The sequence below is a fragment of the Trachinotus anak genome, unplaced genomic scaffold, assembly GCF_046630095.1.
Source record: "Trachinotus anak isolate AG129_WGS33_773 ecotype Australia unplaced genomic scaffold, CSIRO_AGI_Tana_v1 ptg000025l, whole genome shotgun sequence".
In the NCBI taxonomy this organism is placed as follows: domain Eukaryota; kingdom Metazoa; phylum Chordata; class Actinopteri; order Carangiformes; family Carangidae; genus Trachinotus; species Trachinotus anak.
This window is the reverse complement of record NW_027273876.1, coordinates 6318873-6337440: the sequence shown is the minus strand read 5'-3', so window position 1 is coordinate 6337440 and position 18568 is coordinate 6318873. Positions and strand designations below refer to the sequence as shown.

The 18568-nt window shown below is 36.9% G+C and overlaps 3 protein-coding genes across 5 annotated transcripts; 2 read left to right on the top strand and 1 right to left on the bottom strand.

Annotated features, from left to right (window-relative positions):
* Positions 1–2769: 2769 nt before the first annotated feature.
* Positions 2770–4236, top strand: LOC139608510 (interferon a3-like). Of its 2 annotated transcripts, XM_071462353.1 has the most exons (5): positions 2770–3110; positions 3207–3296; positions 3426–3581; positions 3751–3861; positions 3979–4236. In XM_071462353.1, the coding sequence occupies exons 1-5, from the start codon at positions 2979–2981 to the stop codon at positions 4072–4074; spliced, it is 585 nt and encodes a 194-aa protein (XP_071318454.1). In that variant the 5' UTR covers positions 2770–2978; the 3' UTR covers positions 4075–4236. The 2 variants fall into 2 exon arrangements, with proteins under 2 accessions (XP_071318454.1, XP_071318453.1); XM_071462352.1 differs by having other exon boundaries at positions 2770–3296.
* Positions 4237–7816: 3580 nt separating this feature from the next.
* LOC139609073 (interferon a3-like) lies at positions 7817–9756 on the top strand. 2 transcript variants are annotated; one of them, XM_071463323.1, is made up of 5 exons: positions 7817–8249; positions 8346–8435; positions 8565–8714; positions 8878–8961; positions 9171–9756. In XM_071463323.1, the coding sequence occupies exons 1-5, from the start codon at positions 8118–8120 to the stop codon at positions 9264–9266; spliced, it is 552 nt and encodes a 183-aa protein (XP_071319424.1). In that variant the 5' UTR covers positions 7817–8117; the 3' UTR covers positions 9267–9756. The 2 variants fall into 2 exon arrangements, with proteins under 2 accessions (XP_071319424.1, XP_071319422.1); XM_071463321.1 differs by having other exon boundaries at positions 7817–8435.
* An 83-nt stretch (positions 9757–9839) lies between these two features.
* On the bottom strand, positions 9840–15662 carry cd79b (CD79b molecule, immunoglobulin-associated beta). The gene is made up of 5 exons (XM_071463324.1): positions 15483–15662; positions 13614–13883; positions 13368–13486; positions 11051–11104; positions 9840–10508 (listed from the first exon to the last, which is right to left on the bottom strand). The coding sequence occupies exons 1-5, from the start codon at positions 15532–15534 to the stop codon at positions 10419–10421; spliced, it is 585 nt and encodes a 194-aa protein (XP_071319425.1). The 5' UTR covers positions 15535–15662; the 3' UTR covers positions 9840–10418.
* Positions 15663–18568: the final 2906 nt, after the last annotated feature.

Genomic DNA, 18568 nt, shown 5'->3' with positions numbered 1-18568 from the left:
ATTTTCTCTGAAAAGGAACTTCTCTTTAAGATTCCTATTGGACAAAGTGCACTCACACCCGCAGCTTTATCAGTAAATGATTATTATCAATCCACACACAAACATTTTCAGTCTGATAGAAATCAACATGAAAATCACACAGTGTTTCATCACAAGTATAATTCAAGAAGCAGGTGCAGAACATGTGTCTTTGCTTAGACTTTTATTTTGTTATTTGTTGTTTTTATTTTTTTTAAATATTTTGTTGTGGTACTTTCCTCATAATTTATAATTAGTAAATTGTGCTTTTGATTTGTGCTTTCTAATGTGTTTTTTTTAATTAATTAAATTACACAGGAGCGGAGGCCGTCAGCCTGCTGCGTCACAACACTGAGAAAGTCCTTCACTGTTTTCTCCTCAAATGATGCAGAGCTGTAATCCTCCTCAAACAGGGCAGCCATCTCATCCAGAGCCTGCACTGTGAAAACAACTTTATCCTCAGCCTGGAAGAAGAGCAAGAGTAATCACATTACTACAAGGACACATTTATGACACTGGTGGACAGCTGTTTGGAAAACTGTTTCATTCACTGCAGGTATTTGTTGGAGACAGAAGCTGAGGAGATGACTTACTGAGGCTTTGGACGCCTGGCTGTACAGATCATTAGGGAAGGCCACGGTGTCCTGCACTTCACCCTCAGTGCTGTTAGTGGAATTACTAACCTGCATCACACACACAAACACACACATCATGTATTGAAGCAAACACAGTTGAGATAATTCAGTGACTTTAAATAACGAGCAAAGAAGTTCACTCACCATCGTTTCCACGAGAGCCAAAGAGTTTTCACTGTACTGTCTGAATTTATGATCCATCCATCTGCAGCTCAGCGAGGAGCCTGCACTGTACAGACCCACAAACAGGCAAACAAAGAAGGTCCTGGTGACATATAAAGCATTCATCAGAAAAAAGCTTTTGAAAAAATATTTCCCCAAATTTTCCTCAGAAAGATCATTCTTGAATTGTTGCAATTGCATCATAGTTTGTGTGTGGATTGATAATAATCATTTACTGATAAAGCTGCGGGTGTGAGTGCACTTTGTCCAATAGGAATCTTAAAGAGAAGTTCCTTTTCAGAGAAAATGAAAGTGGCTCCGTTTCTAGCAGTCCCCAAAGTGTTTGTCTGAGACTCCTTCAAATTAAACAGTGTCTACTTGTGACTCCTCATCTTGTGTTCTGACTTTAGTGTGAACATGAGTTGTAACCAGAAGGAGAGTTTTTCCCTCTCTGATTGTTTCATTTGAAGGTTTTTAAAGTCTGAGGAGGTGAAGGTTTCCATTGTTTTACAAGTGATATGGAAAAGCTTTCAGTAAACATCATTTACGTAATAAAATGTTTTTGTTTTTTTTTTCTCATTGAAATCAAACATTTCAGATTTGTATTGATTCTTTTACCCACATGAATAATTGGTGTAATGAAAGATTCAACTGTCTTTTGATGCACTTTATCCAGACAAACAACTACATGATCATTCAGAGATGGAGATGCTGCACGTTTGAAACAAGCCTACATATAAAAATGTCAGCTACAGTCAGGAAAGAATCAAAATCACAGAAAACAATATAGAATTTGAACTATTGCTTCCGCTGTTGAACATCACCAAACATGAGCTGCACTGTATATTTCCACATTGCAGAGGCACTCAACACTGATAATAGAATAACTGGGAACATTTGACTTTAATTCCCTGAAATTTTATGCATGATATGCAGGACAGAAAACAAACCCTAGAATAAACAAAAAAGCAAAAAAGCACAAATCTCTACAACCCATATATCCTGCAAGAACAATAAGCTGAAGGTGCAATCTACAGTAGTAATTTCCTAAAAGTAGATGGCATGATAAAATACCAAGGAGCTTGGCCACACATGTGTGGTCATTCTTCAGAAACATCATGTGTGCTGTGCTTTTCATTTTGCAGAGTGAGGGAGCATCACTATCACGTAACACAGGCCACAGTCAGTTTCACTTTCTCTTTGTGGAAAACGCTTTTTCCTGGTGGCATGTTTGGTGTGTGGACACACTGCTTTCATCCTCACAGTGTCACAGCTTTGATGACGTATGTTATTGCCTCTAACATTAGAAAAGAATATTATTTAATCATTATACATGATCTACTTTCAGTTTGTTTCCATTCATGTTTTGTTGTTAATGCGCAGGACGGAAAGAATATTCACTGAATAAATTCATCTTGCATTTACTCGTTCACTACATTACTCTGATGCATTTCTCTTACCTGCTGGCTTTTGAAAAAAAAAAAACATGTAATTTAATTAGATTTAAAAAAACAAAAAACCATTAGAAAAAACACAAATTAAAAATACAGATTACAATAAAAGTACCATGACACATGTTCTGCAGCCACTTCTTGAATTATACTTGTAATGATTTTCATGTTGATTTCTATCAGGCTGAAAATGTTCTGTGATCTGTACATTAAAACGTGAGGGAGAATCCCTTTCTCTACAGCTGATCTGGTTCTCACACTGAAGCAGCCATGTTCTAGTTAAAGCAAGAAAAAAAGTCTTTGATCAGTTCATATGAATGAGCGTCGCAGTGCAGGCTGCAGCCACGGAGCCACTTTCATTTTCTCTGAAAAGGAACTTCTCTTTAAGGTTCCTATTGGACAAAGTGCACTCATATTTATATTTTACCTGTGCTGTGATATTAGTTTTAATTCTTTTATTGTGGGAAAAGTTTTTTCTTTAGGACACTAAATCAAATCTGAATGTGAGACATTATTCATGTATGTTGAGGTTGATTTTGACCTTTGAACTATATGAAAGCCACAGTTCATGTCCAGGATTTCCCAGCTGGTCTGACTGGAAAATGAAAAAGGTGAATCCTGCTATAAATGAAGTGCTACAGGTCTGCTCCAACACAACACCAGCACACATCTGAACTTGCTCTATACGAAGGCAACTTGTACCTTTTTGAAAATGCTCACCAGGACCTTCTTTGTTTGCCTGTTTGTGGGTCTGTACAGTGCAGGCTCCTCGCTGAGCTGCAGATGGATGGATCATAAATTCAGACAGTACAGTGAAAACTCTTTGGCTCTCGTGGAAACGATGGTGAGTGAACTTCTTTGCTCGTTATTTAAAGTCACTGAATTATCTCAACTGTGTTTGCTTCAATACATGATGTGTGTGTTTGTGTGTGTGATGCAGGTTAGTAATTCCACTAACAGCACTGAGGGTGAAGTGCAGGACACCGTGGCCTTCCCTAATGATCTGTACAGCCAGGCGTCCAAAGCCTCAGTAAGTCATCTCCTCAGCTTCTGTCTCCAACAAATACCTGCAGTGAATGAAACAGTTTTCCAAACAGCTGTCCACCAGTGTCATAAATGTGTCCTTGTAGTAATGTGATTACTCTTGCTCTTCTTCCAGGCTGAGGATAAAGTTGTTTTCACAGTGCAGGCTCTGGATGAGATGGCTGCCCTGTTTGAGGAGGATTACAGCTCTGCATCATTTGAGGAGAAAACAGTGAAGGACTTTCTCAGTGTTGTGACGCAGCAGGCTGACGGCCTCCGCTCCTGTGTAAGTGTCAGGGTGGATCAACTCCGCCTCACCTGTTCCCTTACATTTCAAACTTGACTGATTTGTGTTTCTCTAATTGATTAATTAACCGCTTCATGGTGACAGTGTCATGCAAATGTATTTAAATGAATACAAAGCTGTTTTTAAAATAACTTTTACCTCTGTCTTCATTTAGATTGAGAAGCAATCAAGCGACGAGAAGAACAAGAACAAGAAGAACGAGGAGAAGAAAAAGACGCTGCACACGTATTTCAAGATACTCTCAAGCCATGTCCTGAAAAGAATGGTAAGTCTATCTATCTATCTATCTATCTATCTATCTATCTATCTATCTATCTATCTATCTATCTATCTATCTATCTATCTATCTATGTTTCTGATGATAATATTCTTGTGTGTGCAGCGCCACAGTGCTAAATCCTGGGAGCTGATCAGGAAGGAAATCAAGACCCATCTAATGAGAGCAGACCAGCTGGTTTCATCTCTGCTCACCAACTGAAATCTGTCAGACTGACAATGTGTTCATTTATTTACTTGTCTATTTATTTATTTAGCTTTTTATTAACATATTTATTTATTTAGTTGCTTGTCTATTTATTAGTTGACTGATTGAACATGTATTTATCTGAGTTGATCAATGTCCTTTTTGTTTTTTTCTATTTGCACTGTGAAAATTGAAATATTTATTTTTTTTACATGTTATATATCCAATAAACATAAATCATCTTCCAGCAAATAGAAAAGTGTGCATTGTTTTATTCCTGTTGAGAGTTCACTTTTTCAAAAGTCTTCACATGGTCAGCAAAGGCCACACACTGTAAAAGATCTGAAGTTTTTAAGCTTTGAATTCTAGGATTTATTTTCTGTCTCTTAAAAACAACATAAATATGTAGGAAATCCAGCAAAAAAAACCCCCAATATATATGATTGTTGATCATTATTTGAATATCCTAATCTATGTTACACTGAAGGTTCATTTCTTGATGCTTCATGTTAACAGTTAACTTGCACAGCTGAGCGACTGATCCTCCTTTTATTGCTCCTCTCACTGCTGTGACAGTGTGTTAGAGATTTAAGGTAAAGCTGTAACACCGTCTGAAACCTTTATTCTATTTCTGAAAAAGCATAAACAGGACGTTTAACTGCTGTTTGTGCATTTAGACCACACTGGACCAGGTCTAGATCAAAAACCACTGCACTTAGACATGAAAAAAATACTACTTAGTTTTTTCATTAAGTGCTGAAGTTGAAGGCAACTGGACTTCTTTTGATTCTTGAAGAGCACGTAAAGACTACGATGACCTGGATGATTGAGAACCTTCACGAACATACTTTGTCTTTTCAAATTCATGTCAAAATTCCACATCTCTTCAATGAGAAACTAAGTTTTAAAGAGACTTTAGCCGCTCTGGGATAATCTTGTCCGGCTTTGACAGCTCTAGGAGAAGTGGTTTTTGATCTGGACCAGGTTGTTTTATTTCAGTCATTTTATTTATGTGTCATGGTCCATCCATGGGTCCACATGTAGACCGCTGTTGTGACTGTGTGCAACTCTTTGAGAAGAATAATGTATTTATTTAAGAATTATAAATGTGTCATTATCAGTTTGTGACAGAAATAATATTCACTGAATTCATTCACATATAGTCTAATATTAATTGGATCCATGTCTCCTGTCCTTGTGGGCTTTTCAAAAAATACATGTGTAATTTAATTAATTAAAAAAAAAACACATTAGAAAGCACAAATCAAAAGCACAATTTACTAATTATAAATTATGAGGAAAGTACCATAACAAAATATTAAAAAAAATAAAAACAACAAATAACAAAATAAAAGTCTAAGCAAAGACACATGTTCTGCAGCCGCTTCTTGAATTATACTTGTGATGAAACACTGTGTGATTTTCATGTTGATTTCTATCAGACTGAAAATGTTTGTGTGTGGATTGATAATAATCATTTACTGATAAAGCTGCGGGTGTGAGTGCACTTTGTCCAATAGGAATCTTAAAGAGAAGTTCCTTTTCAGAGAAAATGAAAGCAGCTCCGTGGCTGCAGCCTGCACTGCAACGCTCATTCATATGAACTGATCAAAGACATTTTTTCTTGCTTTAACTTGAACATGGCTGCTTCAGTGTGAGAACCAGATCAGCTGTAGAGAAAGGGATTCTCCCTCACGTTTTAATGTACAGATCACAGCACATTTTCCACATGAAAATCACACAGTGTTTCATCACAGATATAATTCAAGAAGCGGCTGCAGAACATGTGTCTTTGCTTGGACTTTTATTTTGTTATTTGTAATTTTTGATTTGTTATATTTCATTGTGGTACTTTTCTTGTGATTTGTAATTAGTAAATTGTATTTTTGAATTGTGCTTTCTAATATGTTTTATTATTAATTAAATTACCTGTGTATTTTTTAAAAAGTCCACAAGGACAAGAGACATGGATCCAATTAATATTAGAGAATATGTGAATGAATTCAGTGAATATTATTTCTGTCACAAACTGATAATAACACATTTATAACTATTAAATAAATACATTATTCTTTTCTAGCAGTCCCCAAAGTGTTTGTCTGAGACTCCTTCAAATTAAACAGTGTCAACTTGTGACTCCTCATCTTGTGTTCTGACTTTAGTGTGAACATGAGTTGTAACCAGAAGGAGAGTTTTTCCCTCTCTGATTGTTTCATTTGAAGGTTTTTAAAGTCTGAGGAGGTGAAGGTTTCCATTGTTTTACAAGTCATATGGAAAAGGTTTCATATCATATCGATTTGTATTGATTCTTTTACCCACATGAATAATTGCTGTTATGAATGATTCAACTGTCTTTTGATGCACTTTATCCAGACAAACAACTACATGATCATTCAGAGGTGCAGATGCTGCACGTTTGAAATAAGCCTACATATAAAAATGTCAGCTACAGTCAGGAAAGAATCAAAATCACAGAAAACTATATAGAATTTGAACTATTGCTTCCGCTGTTGAACATCACCAAACATGAGCTGCACTGTATATTTCCACATTGCAGAGGCACTCAACACTGATAATAGAATAACTGGGAACATTTGACTTTAATTCCCTGAGATTTTATGCATGATATGCAGGACAGAAAACAAACCCTAGAATAAACAAAAAAGCAAAAAAGCACAAATCTCTACAACCCATATATCCTGCAAGAACAATAAGCTGAAGGTGCAATCTACAGTAATAATTTCCTAAAAGTAGATGGCATGATAAAATACCAAGGAGCTTGTCCACACATGTGTGGTCATTCTTCAGAAACATCATGTGTGCTGTGCTTTTCATTTTGCAGAGTGAGGGAGCATCACTATCACGTAACACAGGCCACAGTCAGTTTCACTTTCTCTTTGTGGAAAACGCTTTTTCCTGGTGGCATGTTTGGTGTGTGGACACACTGCTTTCATCCTCACAGTGTCACAGCTTTGATGACGTATGTTATTGCCTCTAACATTAGAAAAGAATATTATTTAATCATTATACATGATCTACTTTCAGTTTGTTTCCATTCATGTTTTGTTGTTAATGCGCAGGACAGAAAGAATATTCACTGAATAAATTCATCTTGCATTTACTTGTTCACTATATTACTCTGATGCATTTCTCTTATCCCTGCTGGCTTTTGAAAAAAAAACCCCATGTAATTTAATTAGATTTAAAAAAACAAAAAACCATTAGAAAAAACACAAATTAAAAATACAGATTACAATAAAAGTACCATGACACATGTTCTGCAGCCACTTCTTGAATTATACTTGTAATGATTTTCATGTTGATTTCTATCAGGCTGAAAATGTGCTGTGATCTGTACATTAAAACGTGAGGGAGAATCCCTTTCTCTACAGCTGATCTGGTTCTCACGCTGAAGCAGCCATGTTCTAGTTAAAGCAAGAAAAAATGTCTTTGACCAGTTCATATGAATGAGCGCCGCAGTGCAGGCTGCAGCCACGGAGCCACTTTCATTTTCTCTGAAAAGGAACTTCTCTTTAAGGTTCCTATTGGACAAAGTGCACTCACACCCGCAGCTTTATCAGTAAATGATTATTATCAATCCACACACAAACTATGATGCAATTGCAACAATTCAAGAATGATCTTTTTAATTTTAATTATGAGGAAAATTTGGGGAAATCTTTTTTCAAAAGCTTTTTTCTACTGAATGCTTTATATGTCATTACTACATAGCAGCATTGTTTAATATGTAAGGGGGCATATTTATATCGTACCTGTGCTGTGATATTAGTTTTAATTCTTTTATTGTGGGAAAAGTTTTTTCTTTAGGACACTAAATCAAATCTGAATGTGAGACATTATTCATGTATGTTGAGGTTGATTTTGACCTTTGAACTATATGAAAGCCACAGTTCATGTCCAGGATTTCCCAGCTGGTCTGACTGGAAAATGAAAAAGGTGAATCCTGCTATAAATGAAGTGCTACAGGTCTGCTCCAACACAACACCAGCACACATCTGAACTTGCTCTATACGAAGGCAACTTGTACCTTTTTGAAAATGCTCACCAGGACCTTCTTTGTTTGCCTGTTTGTGGGTCTGTACAGTGCAGGCTCCTCGCTGAGCTGCAGATGGATGGATCATAAATTCAGACAGTACAGTGAAAACTCTTTGGCTCTCGTGGAAACGATGGTGAGTGAACTTCTTTGCTCGTTATTTAAAGTCACTGAATTATCTCAACTGTGTTTGCTTCAATACATGATGTGTGTGTTTGTGTGTGTGATGCAGGTTAGTAATTCCACTAACAGCACTGAGGGTGAAGTGCAGGACACCGTGGCCTTCCCTAATGATCTGTACAGCCAGGCGTCCAAAGCCTCAGTAAGTCATCTCCTCAGCTTCTGTCTCCAACAAATACCTGCAGTGAATGAAACAGTTTTCCAAACAGCTGTCCACCAGTGTCATAAATGTGTCCTTGTAGTAATGTGATTACTCTTGCTCTTCTTCCAGGCTGAGGATAAAGTTGTTTTCACAGTGCAGGCTCTGGATGAGATGGCTGCCCTGTTTGAGGAGGATTACAGCTCTGCATCATTTGAGGAGAAAACAGTGAAGGACTTTCTCAGTGTTGTGACGCAGCAGGCTGACGGCCTCCGCTCCTGTGTAAGTGTCAGGGTGGATCAACTCCGCCTCACCTGTTCCCTTACATTTCAACCTTGACTGATTTGTGTTTCTCTAACTGATTAATTAACCACCTCATGGTGACAGTGTCATGCAAATGTATTTAAATGAATACAAAGCTGTTTTTACCTCTGTCTTCATTTAGATTGAGAGCCACAGCCACAACAAGAAGAACAAGAAGCTGCACATGTATTTCAAGAGACTCTCAAGCCATGTCCTGAAAGGAATGGTAAGTCTATCTATCTATCTATCTATCTATCTGTCTATCTATCTATCTATCTATCTGTCTATCTATCTATCTATCTATCTATCTATCTATCTATCTATCTATCTGTCTATCTGTCTATCTGTCTATCTGTCTATCTATCTATCTATCTATCTATCTATCTATCTATCTATCTATCTATGTTTCTGATGATAATATTCTTGTGTGTGCAGCGCCACAGTGCTGAATCCTGGGAGCTGATCAGGAAGGAAATCAAGACCCATCTAATGAGAGCAGACCAGCTGGTTTCATCTCTGCTCACCAACTGAAATCTGTCAGACTGACAATGTGTTCATTTATTTACTTGTCTATTTATTAATTTATTTAGCTTTTTATTAACATATTTATTTAGTTAGTTGCTTGTCTATTTATTAGTTGACTGATTGAACATGTATTTATCTGAGTTGATCAATGTCCTTTTTGTTTTTTTTATTTCCACTGTGAAAATTGAAATATTTATTTTTTTACATGTTATATATCCAATAAACATAAATCATCTTCCAGCAAATAGAAAAGTGTGTATTGTTTTATTCCTGTTGAGAGTTCACTTTTTCAAAAGTCTTCACACAGTCAGTCAAGTCCAACAATTCAAGATTTTTTCTTATTTTTTAATTATGAGAAAAAATGTATTTTGCAGAGTCTAAAACTTTTCATAAAAATCGCAATTTATTTATTTATTTCTGATATTAAGAAATGGCAATTATTCTGTTATTATAAATATTGAGGTGTTTGTTTTCATGTTTCTTATCTTGTTGGTCAACTTGTTTGCTCTATAATGTGGCATTTAGCAGAAGAAATATTTTCTTTTATATGATAACTGTTAGAAGACATTAAAAATCAGATTTTCTCCAGCAATTGGAAATGTGTTTATTATTCCTGTTACATAAATGACATCCACACAGATTTTTAATATAATCTCACAACGGAAACAAGTACGGCCTGGTTTAGACTCGGATACACACCAAATTTCTGTAATCTTTTCTCTCTCAAGAATTTAATATGACCTCTTCCAACTACTGTAGTTACGAGATTTAAAAAAAGACACAGTGAAGTTAGAGGAATCATTATAAAATTATACACAACACAGTTTATGTAAAAAAAAAAACAAACTCATGAAGCACCAAAATGTCATGTGAAACGTCAGCTGTTAAGATGGACTTCAATACAGCGTTACTAAATAGCACAAAATCAACAGCACACATAACAAGCATTAATCATCAAATACTGCTGTAAATTTACAAAGAAACCACACACTGTACTCAAATCAATCAATCGAATGGCACATCTCCATATCTGATGAGCCCATTCAGGACCTTAATGTATTATTGTCAATTTACAACTTACAATTAAGGACATATAATCAGTCCTTATTGTGAAACTGCTGAGGTGGTGAAGTGAAAAGTAGTTCAGTAAAGTCAGTCTCACTCCCATGGGGCCTCAGCTCCCTCAGCCTGGGCGTAGACAGAGAGTTCCTCATACAGACCTCCGCCACATGTCTCAATCGCCAAGCCCTGAGAGAGGGAAACAAGCCAGTTTTAGTCACGTTAGATGTGCACGTTTGAGTCCCATGTGGCTTTGAGGAGTACCATTCTCAATTTAAGTGTCACGTATTTATAGAATAATGCAACGTAAAACTGTAAAGTTCGTTACAGCTTTCATTTGCATGTGATTCAGACATGACTCGAAGATGAAGTGGTTTGATTGTTGTTTTTTTGCACAGACTCTAAGGTGCACTACATAAAAAGTGAATTCCAATGTTAATATGTCAAAATTCTTACAGAAAAAGAAACAAACAAAAGTTCAGCCAACAAGAGGTACTTCCAGAAAGCCGACAGGATAGGCTGTGTCTATACATGAAAAAACTGAGATCTGCATACAGAAGTAGAAGATACAATTGTGGTTAGGATCTCAGTGATGCGAGGAGACTGTGTCCTGTTTGTTTCTTGCTTTTGTATGTAAAACACATCTTTAAGAGTCGAAGCCCGCTTAGGGCAAAAATACATTTCTTCTTCTTTGGTAAATGTTACTGTGAAACAGAGACATTCAAACAAACCTCATAGATGTGGTCAGTTTCAGGCTCCTCATATAAGCTGTCATTCTTTTCCAACTGTTAAAAAAAAAAGGGAAGGAGAAATGAAATAGAGAAAAATGAATGTAGTTCAAGAGCCATTGATAAACACAGTGTACATAATACACTAAATATACCAGAAAAGCGATACTGTTGTTGGTAAGTAAGTAATGGCAACACTTTATAATGCAGCCTGTGATTTATAGTGTCATTTTGCTGTTACTAGTATTTAAATTATGCCAATATACTGCAAAACAAAAGTTTAGCAAAAGTAGTGTTAACAACATCATTCATTGTTCAACGTTGTAAAAGATTTAAAATAATAATTACTCGGCCCCTCATTACACATCAAAGATGAGCCATCTTTAAGCACAACGGTTAAAGTTGCTTACGTGTTTCCTCTTCACTACCTCTAGACTGTCAACTATCAAATAATGACAAAATGCAAAAAAATAAAATGATAGTAATGATAATAAATAAAAAATTAGCCATGTTTGATCCACCTATATTTTATATTATTACAGTACTTTATTATACTTTTTCCTCTTCATATGACGTCTTCATATGCATCTGCCATAGCTGTGCATTAAACAAAGGTTTGTTTGCTCTTTTCTATAACATACAGTGAAGTGGAAGATATGACAATAATTCCCTGCACACATCAACTTTTCTCCCTGTTTTTACTCTTTATTCACTCATGGACAAGGTTGTGAACACTTTATTTCCCAACTAAATTTACAGTTTAAGTTTACTGTAAATCGTGGGCGGTCTGGTAGAGTGTGACTGAAGTATCCCTTGTAAATGGCGCCATGATGTGTATAATTTAGTCACTCTGATCAAGAGCTAGGTGTGTAATGTTGACTGTCAGGTTATGAAAGCATCTGTTACTGTGGCATGTTCTTGCACCAAAGGCCCAAAGGTAAAAAATGTCTGAGGAAATGAATAAAGAAGAAAATAAAAAGTGCTTTATCATTTGCGGCTAACATTATTAGCAACAGCTGAAGACTATCAGAACCGGTGCTACTGAAGCCGTGCTGGACCATTGCATTAATGGTGGCTGGTGTTTCTGATGTAAAAAAAAAAAGGACTTCAGACACCTGGGACCAAATTGGGTAATTGCCATCCTTCAGCTTGATCAGCTGTCAGCTAATTTATGCAAAGTACCAAATGTTAAATAAGGTTCATGCTGGTGTAGATTCCCAGTCAATGTGTTTCCCCTTGCTTAAGTTTGAATCAAACTGTAGTCTCTTATGACCTGACCTTAACCTTACCCTAACCTTAACCAGTTATCTCTGCTCTGCCTACCCATGGCCTAGCATTAGTCATAAAACGGTTGGTATTAGCACATCGCGCCAACGGTAAAACATGGAGAAAATATCAACTGGGCCTGCAACTAATGATTATCTTCACTGGTGATCAATCTGCTAATTACTTTCTGCATCAATCGACTGTTTGGATGATGTTTTGCTTTGTTCGGCCAAAACCCCAGAATAGTCTGTTCTGTTTACTATCATGTATGATGGAGAAAAGCAGCAAATCATCACATCTGACATTTTTGCTTGAAAAATGACTGAAAAGAATTGTTCTATTATAAGAAATATTTGTCTGTCGATTGACTAAATGGTTAATCGCAGTTGACAAGTAGAGTTTGGTAACTGCGGTGCACTTTATCAAGGTAATCAACTTGCACACTGATGAGCACAGCTGCAGGGATTATCAATTTGCATAAAAATGACCCACTAAAAAATAATATGGAGAGTATGATCATGTTAATAGTTGATTCCTTTGTTCTCAGGTAGGTTTTTGTTGTTTTATATTGTAGTTATTACTAATAATTGATGGTTGTTTATTGTATTTTTGCCCTTTAACTATCCCATTGTAACCCAGCAATTTGTAGAACAGTCGACCTTCTAATCTGTCCTAATTTGTAAACTAATCCAGACCAAAAAAACACAAATAACAAAACCAATCCAAGTGTTGCACAGCTCGTGTCGAATCGATTGTGAATTGACGAGGCCCTATATTTGGGTTTTATTGGGCAGACAACACAAACTTGTGAAGATTTTACCTTGGGCTCTGGGAATCTTTTAAGAATAAATTGATAAATCAGAAATATTATAGACAGAGTAATGAAAATAACTATTAGTTGCAGCTGTATTGAAAACCAAGTGCACAGATCACCAGCAGAATGAAGGTAGGCCTGTGTCCTGGCTTTGACCTGTCAACACGTTTCTGGTGTTGTTGACACTCGGTTCTACTTAATCTAATTTGTCTCGGGTGTTTCCCTCATCTCGTTCCTCACCAGTCTTTGTTTGCGGAGCAGTATAGCAGCAATACACACAGCCAACAGCAGGCCCTGGAAGATAATGAGACCGTCCTTCATCTTACTTCGGTACAGTGCCTTGGCAACGTTAATGCGTTCTGTGAGAGGAAAGATGCGTGTTAACTGTGTGTTTTCAAAAGTGACCTCAAATGACAGTGTATGGCCACTCGATGTAACAATGCATGGTGTTTCTATAGGTCTTCATATGTTGTCCAAGCTACTTACTGACAACTCTAACTTCAGATCCAGGTCCCCATGTGTTGTTCATCTTGCAGAAGTACACTCCGCTGTCCTCTATGCGCCCTTCACTGATGAGAAGGATCTTGTCGTTCTGATCCACAAGCCTTTCTCTTTTTTCCACTGGTCTGTTGTACATATCAGCCTTGTACCATTCCACAGGGGTTTGCAGGTTTGGTATTTGGGAACACCCAATCTTAATAGTGCTGCCGGTTTTTACGCCATAGAACCGGGGCCTCTGGAAGATGCTTTGGGCCACTGAGCAGACAAAAGAAGATTGAGGGAAATTGTCACACAGTTACAACAACAGCAGTTACTGTATCGCTCTTTAGACAAGGCATATATGCAGGTAATTTGGCTGTATTTACTCCCAGCAGTGCTGATCTCCAGCAGCTGATAGGTAGGCTATATTCTTTGTCCCAATAATTTTACAGATGATGTAATGAATTATAGTTATATAGAGTTATATAGAACATTGACATTGGCATTGTTAGTCAATATTTATTCCACGGGCTACAAGCTTGAATCCAAATTTTATATACGCAGGGACTTATAGTTGCTTCTAATGATGATATATTTATGGTAGCCCCAAGGGCTGCAACTAGTGATTATTTTCATTTTTGATTTTTTTATGTATGTATGTATTTGCATCACTTGATTAATTTGTCCATAAATTGTAAAATTGTGAAAATAAGGTTGGCAGAGTTCAGGGTGACGTGTCCACGCTTCTTGTTTTGTCCAACCAACAGGACAAATCCCAAATATCTTAAATTTACAGCATTTAAAACAGAGAAAAGTAGCAACTGCTTAGAGTGGAAAAAATGGTATATTCCTGCTGTTTCTGTTTGATAAATAACAGAAATGAGTCATTAGTTAATCAGAATTTGTGGTAATTTTATAATATGCAGATCTACTATTGATTAATCAATTGCTAGATCACTAGTAATTTATCTATCAATATAATATAAGCTACAATCACTGATTGCGCATATGTTATATATCAAAATAACTAAGAGGACATCAATTCATCAAAATCACAATACCATTAAACAGCCTTTGTCTCTGAAGACAACTTCCTCTTTTGTGTTAGGGATAACTGGTCAGTTGGTAGCAAGAGTTCATTTGAAAACTGTTTATAGATTGATTGAAAAAGAAAAAATAACCTGTGATGGACATTTTCACAGTTTTTTTCTATATTTTACAGAATAATGTCTAAGAGTAATATAAAAAAAATACAATTGAAACATTTAGTGATAATGACAATAATTATTAGTTGTGGCTCTAGAGTGAACAAAGTGGAAGATAATATAATAGATGCAATGGTTAATCCACCCTAATACTACAGAGGTAAACACAGCAGGCTTCGTGGTTGTTGTGGTGCTGTTTGTGGTCCTGTTTGTGTTGGTATTGTGTTACTGTAACTGGTGATGGTGGTTGTTTTGAATGTTCATCTAAAATGAAATACAAGTATGACATAAAAGAAAATTATTGATTGATTACATATAGATTATATATCAAAATAACCTAAGGCAACATTAATTTATCAGCATGACAATAATATTATACAGCCTCTGCCTCAGAAGACAACTTCCTCTTTCCCCACAGATGGCCAGGAAGTAATGGTATTGTGGACTCAAAAATAACATGCAAAACACTTGTAGCAGTGTAGCTGTGGTTAAACAGACATTACAATTTAATAACTACCTAAAGCGCATTGTGGATAGTTATACTGCTGTATTAACATTCTGCATTTTACTAATGTTCATATTTAGTACTACGACTAAAACCGTTGTTTGCATCATTTTCATTTTTCACTTGCTAATAAAAACTGATCATATTGCAAAAGTTCACATTTACCTGAGAGATTGATCAAGGCAAGCCCACAGCATCCAGCCAGCAACCAGCGCATGGTGACATGCAAGAGGAAAATGTTTCAAATATTTCTGATGTCCACACGTGTCTGAACGTCTCTGCAGTCATGAAAATGTTGTGATCGGGGCGAAGAAGTGTCTGCACTGGTGGGTGTGCTGTTTGCTATTACGCATGCCTTCGCCAGGGAAATGAGGGGAAGAGGGCTGTGACACTAATCCAAAATAACTCGTAACAGCCCACACTTTTACCACCAAAACCCTGTCCCATTTCATTCACACATGTTCCATTTTTAGGGACAAATGAAACAACGTGGGAACCCAGTACAATGTGGGGGTCTGAGGGGTATTTTTGGAAGGGTTTTGAAGAACAACAACATTTATGTGATACCAGATAATTACCAGGTCTAGAGTTTCGTGCTGTGTGACATGTTTTGATACTAATGCCGGTACAATATCTGAGTTTCAGTATCGATACAACGACCACTACTTTTAGATTTACTAACGTTCAACAAAGACTTACAAGAATTTGACCTAAATAAAATAGTGTAAAATAGGAAAAAGTTTGATTAAAATCAGGATCGAGGCCTAAGTGGTGAAAGAATAAAACAAGGTTACAAATCTGTCCAGATTTCATCACTGTACTCAACAATATTCAGTGTCTGTAGCACTGTCACTCATGGTTTGGTAAAAGTATCATGAGTCATTTGGAGAGTTTTTGATGTGACACACCTCTTTGCCCTTTTTGTTCTATAAAAGTCTGTTTGACTCTGCTGCCGTATGAAAGAAGCACATTGTTGTTTTTTGATTGAAGGACATACAGTAGTTTGCTTATTTTATTGTTCGGGTCATGAATGAGGATGGAAGGTGTTTGATTCATGATTTCACACATTTAACTGATGATATTTGATACTGTTAAGATTTAAATTTAGTCAGGACGGCTGTGTTTGTAGTGCTGTGTGTGTTGGGATTGTCCAGTTGCAGGAGGGCCCAGCTGCTGGTTACTGTTAGTACTGACTCCAAAGTCAAAAGATTAAATAGATACTGTACAGTCTGTGAAACATGCAAAGAAGTGCACAAGCAGTACTTGGACTGTTGTTGTGTCTCTTACTAGATCTTATGTGTTTGACTGTAAAAAGTTTTTGCCAACGTGGGTGTTTTGTTTTAGCAATAGGCCTAAAGTCATTTGGACATTTTCATTTGTGGCACAAGGCAAAAGGGAGAATGTCTTTGAGGGTCCAGTGACTTCTTCTGGAAAAGATGGAGAACAAATGACGGTTGCGTCACTTCAGGAGGAAGCCTCCCAGTCTGTCTGGCCTTACTGAAAGCGTAAACTGATTTCTCTGTTGTTTGTCACAGGAGGGAGGCTCGTGTCATCTGGACTAAGCCATACTGATTCTTGTAGCTAGTCATAAAAAAAAAAATAATAATTCAAATTTTGACTGGGTTTACTTTACTAACAACGGCATCACCTTTTCTGCAGAATTCATGTTCTAAGGCGCCTCTGTGACAGTGTTTCAGCCAATGCTTGAAACATCTCAACAGCTAATGGATGGGCTGTGATGACATGTCTTACAGACATTCGGGGTCCCCAGGGGATGAATCTTCCTGTGCCAGGTGGCATCCTCCATGAACCACCATGAGTTTGACACAACTGACACGAGTGAAATGTCTCAACAGTTATTGGATTAACTTTGGCACAGACATTCATGCCCACATCATAATGAACTTTGTTAACTTTCTTGATCCCCTGACCTTTCATTTAGCTTCAGGTCAAAAGGTTCATTCATCCAGTACTTGCAAAGCTAAAGACATTCCCATGAACTTCGGCTGTACATTTTAACATTATACCTTCAAATTATCACAATGGTAACATTATTATTATTGTGTGGTTTAATGCACCCCCACAGAGCTGCTACCATGGCTCTTATCCTTGTTATGCAACATCCATAAGCAGTCAAGAGTGAAGTTTTCAGGTCAGCCAAGCAGATCACATTTCCCTAATTGTCAAAGCAAACACATCTCACAGCACCCGCTCAGTTTTTATCTACTGTAAGAGTTTAGTCAGGTTTCACAGTGTGTGAGCAGGAGATAAACCGTCTTCAGCAACATTGTAAAGCTGACAGGAAACACTGTGGCCATCTCAAATAAATATGTCTAATAAGGGGTGACTCAAAAAATCTCATTTGTTTGTGAGCAATGGCTCACAGAATGACTTTAACAAAAAAAAAAAGGCTCACAGAATGACTTCAACAACAACAAAAAAAAAGTGGTAGAAATTTCATGATGAAAAGGTCAAATGTTTCTTGGTTCCAGCTGTTTTCTGATGTTCTATAGAGCAAATACTGAGAAAATCGTTAGTTTTAGGTGAATACCTACTTATTTATGCTTCTGGGGAAAATACTTGCAGGGAATGACCTGAATTATTCTACAAGGCAGCCAAAACACCAGCACACATTTGCAGTGGAACTCCACAGCTGAACCCACACCACTTTATGAATTCAGTCAGTAAAGGGCAAGGCATGTGGTGAAACCATAAAAATATGGAAATTAATAAGATACCCCACCTCCTTATTTCTTGGAAGAGGCAGTGATTAGCTCATTCGTTTACTTTCATGCACAAATAGCAACTGGGGAAGCCAGATGTGTGCTGCAATGTAACGTGCAGAAATCAGCAGAAAAGCTTCTCGGAACTGAAGAAAGAATAACAACTAAACAAGTTGACTAGAAACAACTTAAAGAGGAACCAGCTGTAATACAATTTTGCAATTAATTCTGGCTCATAGCAGGTAATATTTTAAAGAGTAACTGTTACTATTCTATATTTTTATTATTGGCAACTAATCCCATAAAAAGACCAAAACTAAAACTGAATTCATCCCACTAATAAGTCTTGGCTATGTAGTCAAAGCCTGATATACATAGCTACTTCTTCTGTGCATTAGACCTCATTTGTTGTCCATATAACCTCATAACAGGTGCTTTCACAGACTAACCTGTTTGGTGTAGTTCAGATGGACTCTTGTGCTTCCATGCAACCTCTGGTGCAGTTTGTTTGTGGTGTGACAGGAAAGC

Bases quoted from the DNA above. Each gene is read 5' to 3' on its own strand.
- LOC139608510 (XM_071462352.1), top strand. From the start codon at position 2,979: ATGCTCACCAGGACCTTCTTTGTTTGCCTGTTTGTGGGTCTGTACAGT. The intron at 3,297-3,425 runs GTAAGTCATCTC...CTCTTCTTCCAG, and splicing joins GCCAGGCGTCCAAAGCCTCA to GCTGAGGATAAAGTTGTTTT. The intron at 3,582-3,750 runs GTCAGGGTGGAT...GTCTTCATTTAG, and splicing joins GCCTCCGCTCCTGTGTAAGT to ATTGAGAAGCAATCAAGCGA.
- LOC139609073 (XM_071463321.1), top strand. From the start codon at position 8,118: ATGCTCACCAGGACCTTCTTTGTTTGCCTGTTTGTGGGTCTGTACAGT. The intron at 8,436-8,564 runs GTAAGTCATCTC...CTCTTCTTCCAG, and splicing joins GCCAGGCGTCCAAAGCCTCA to GCTGAGGATAAAGTTGTTTT. The intron at 8,715-8,877 runs GTAAGTGTCAGG...GTCTTCATTTAG, and splicing joins CTGACGGCCTCCGCTCCTGT to ATTGAGAGCCACAGCCACAA.
- cd79b (XM_071463324.1), bottom strand. From the start codon at position 15,534: ATGCGCTGGTTGCTGGCTGGATGCTGTGGGCTTGCCTTGATCAATCTC. The intron at 13,487-13,613 runs GTAAGTAGCTTG...TTCCTCTCACAG, and splicing joins ATCTGAAGTTAGAGTTGTCA to AACGCATTAACGTTGCCAAG. The intron at 11,105-13,367 runs GTGAGGAACGAG...TTTTTTTAACAG, and splicing joins TGCTCCGCAAACAAAGACTG to TTGGAAAAGAATGACAGCTT.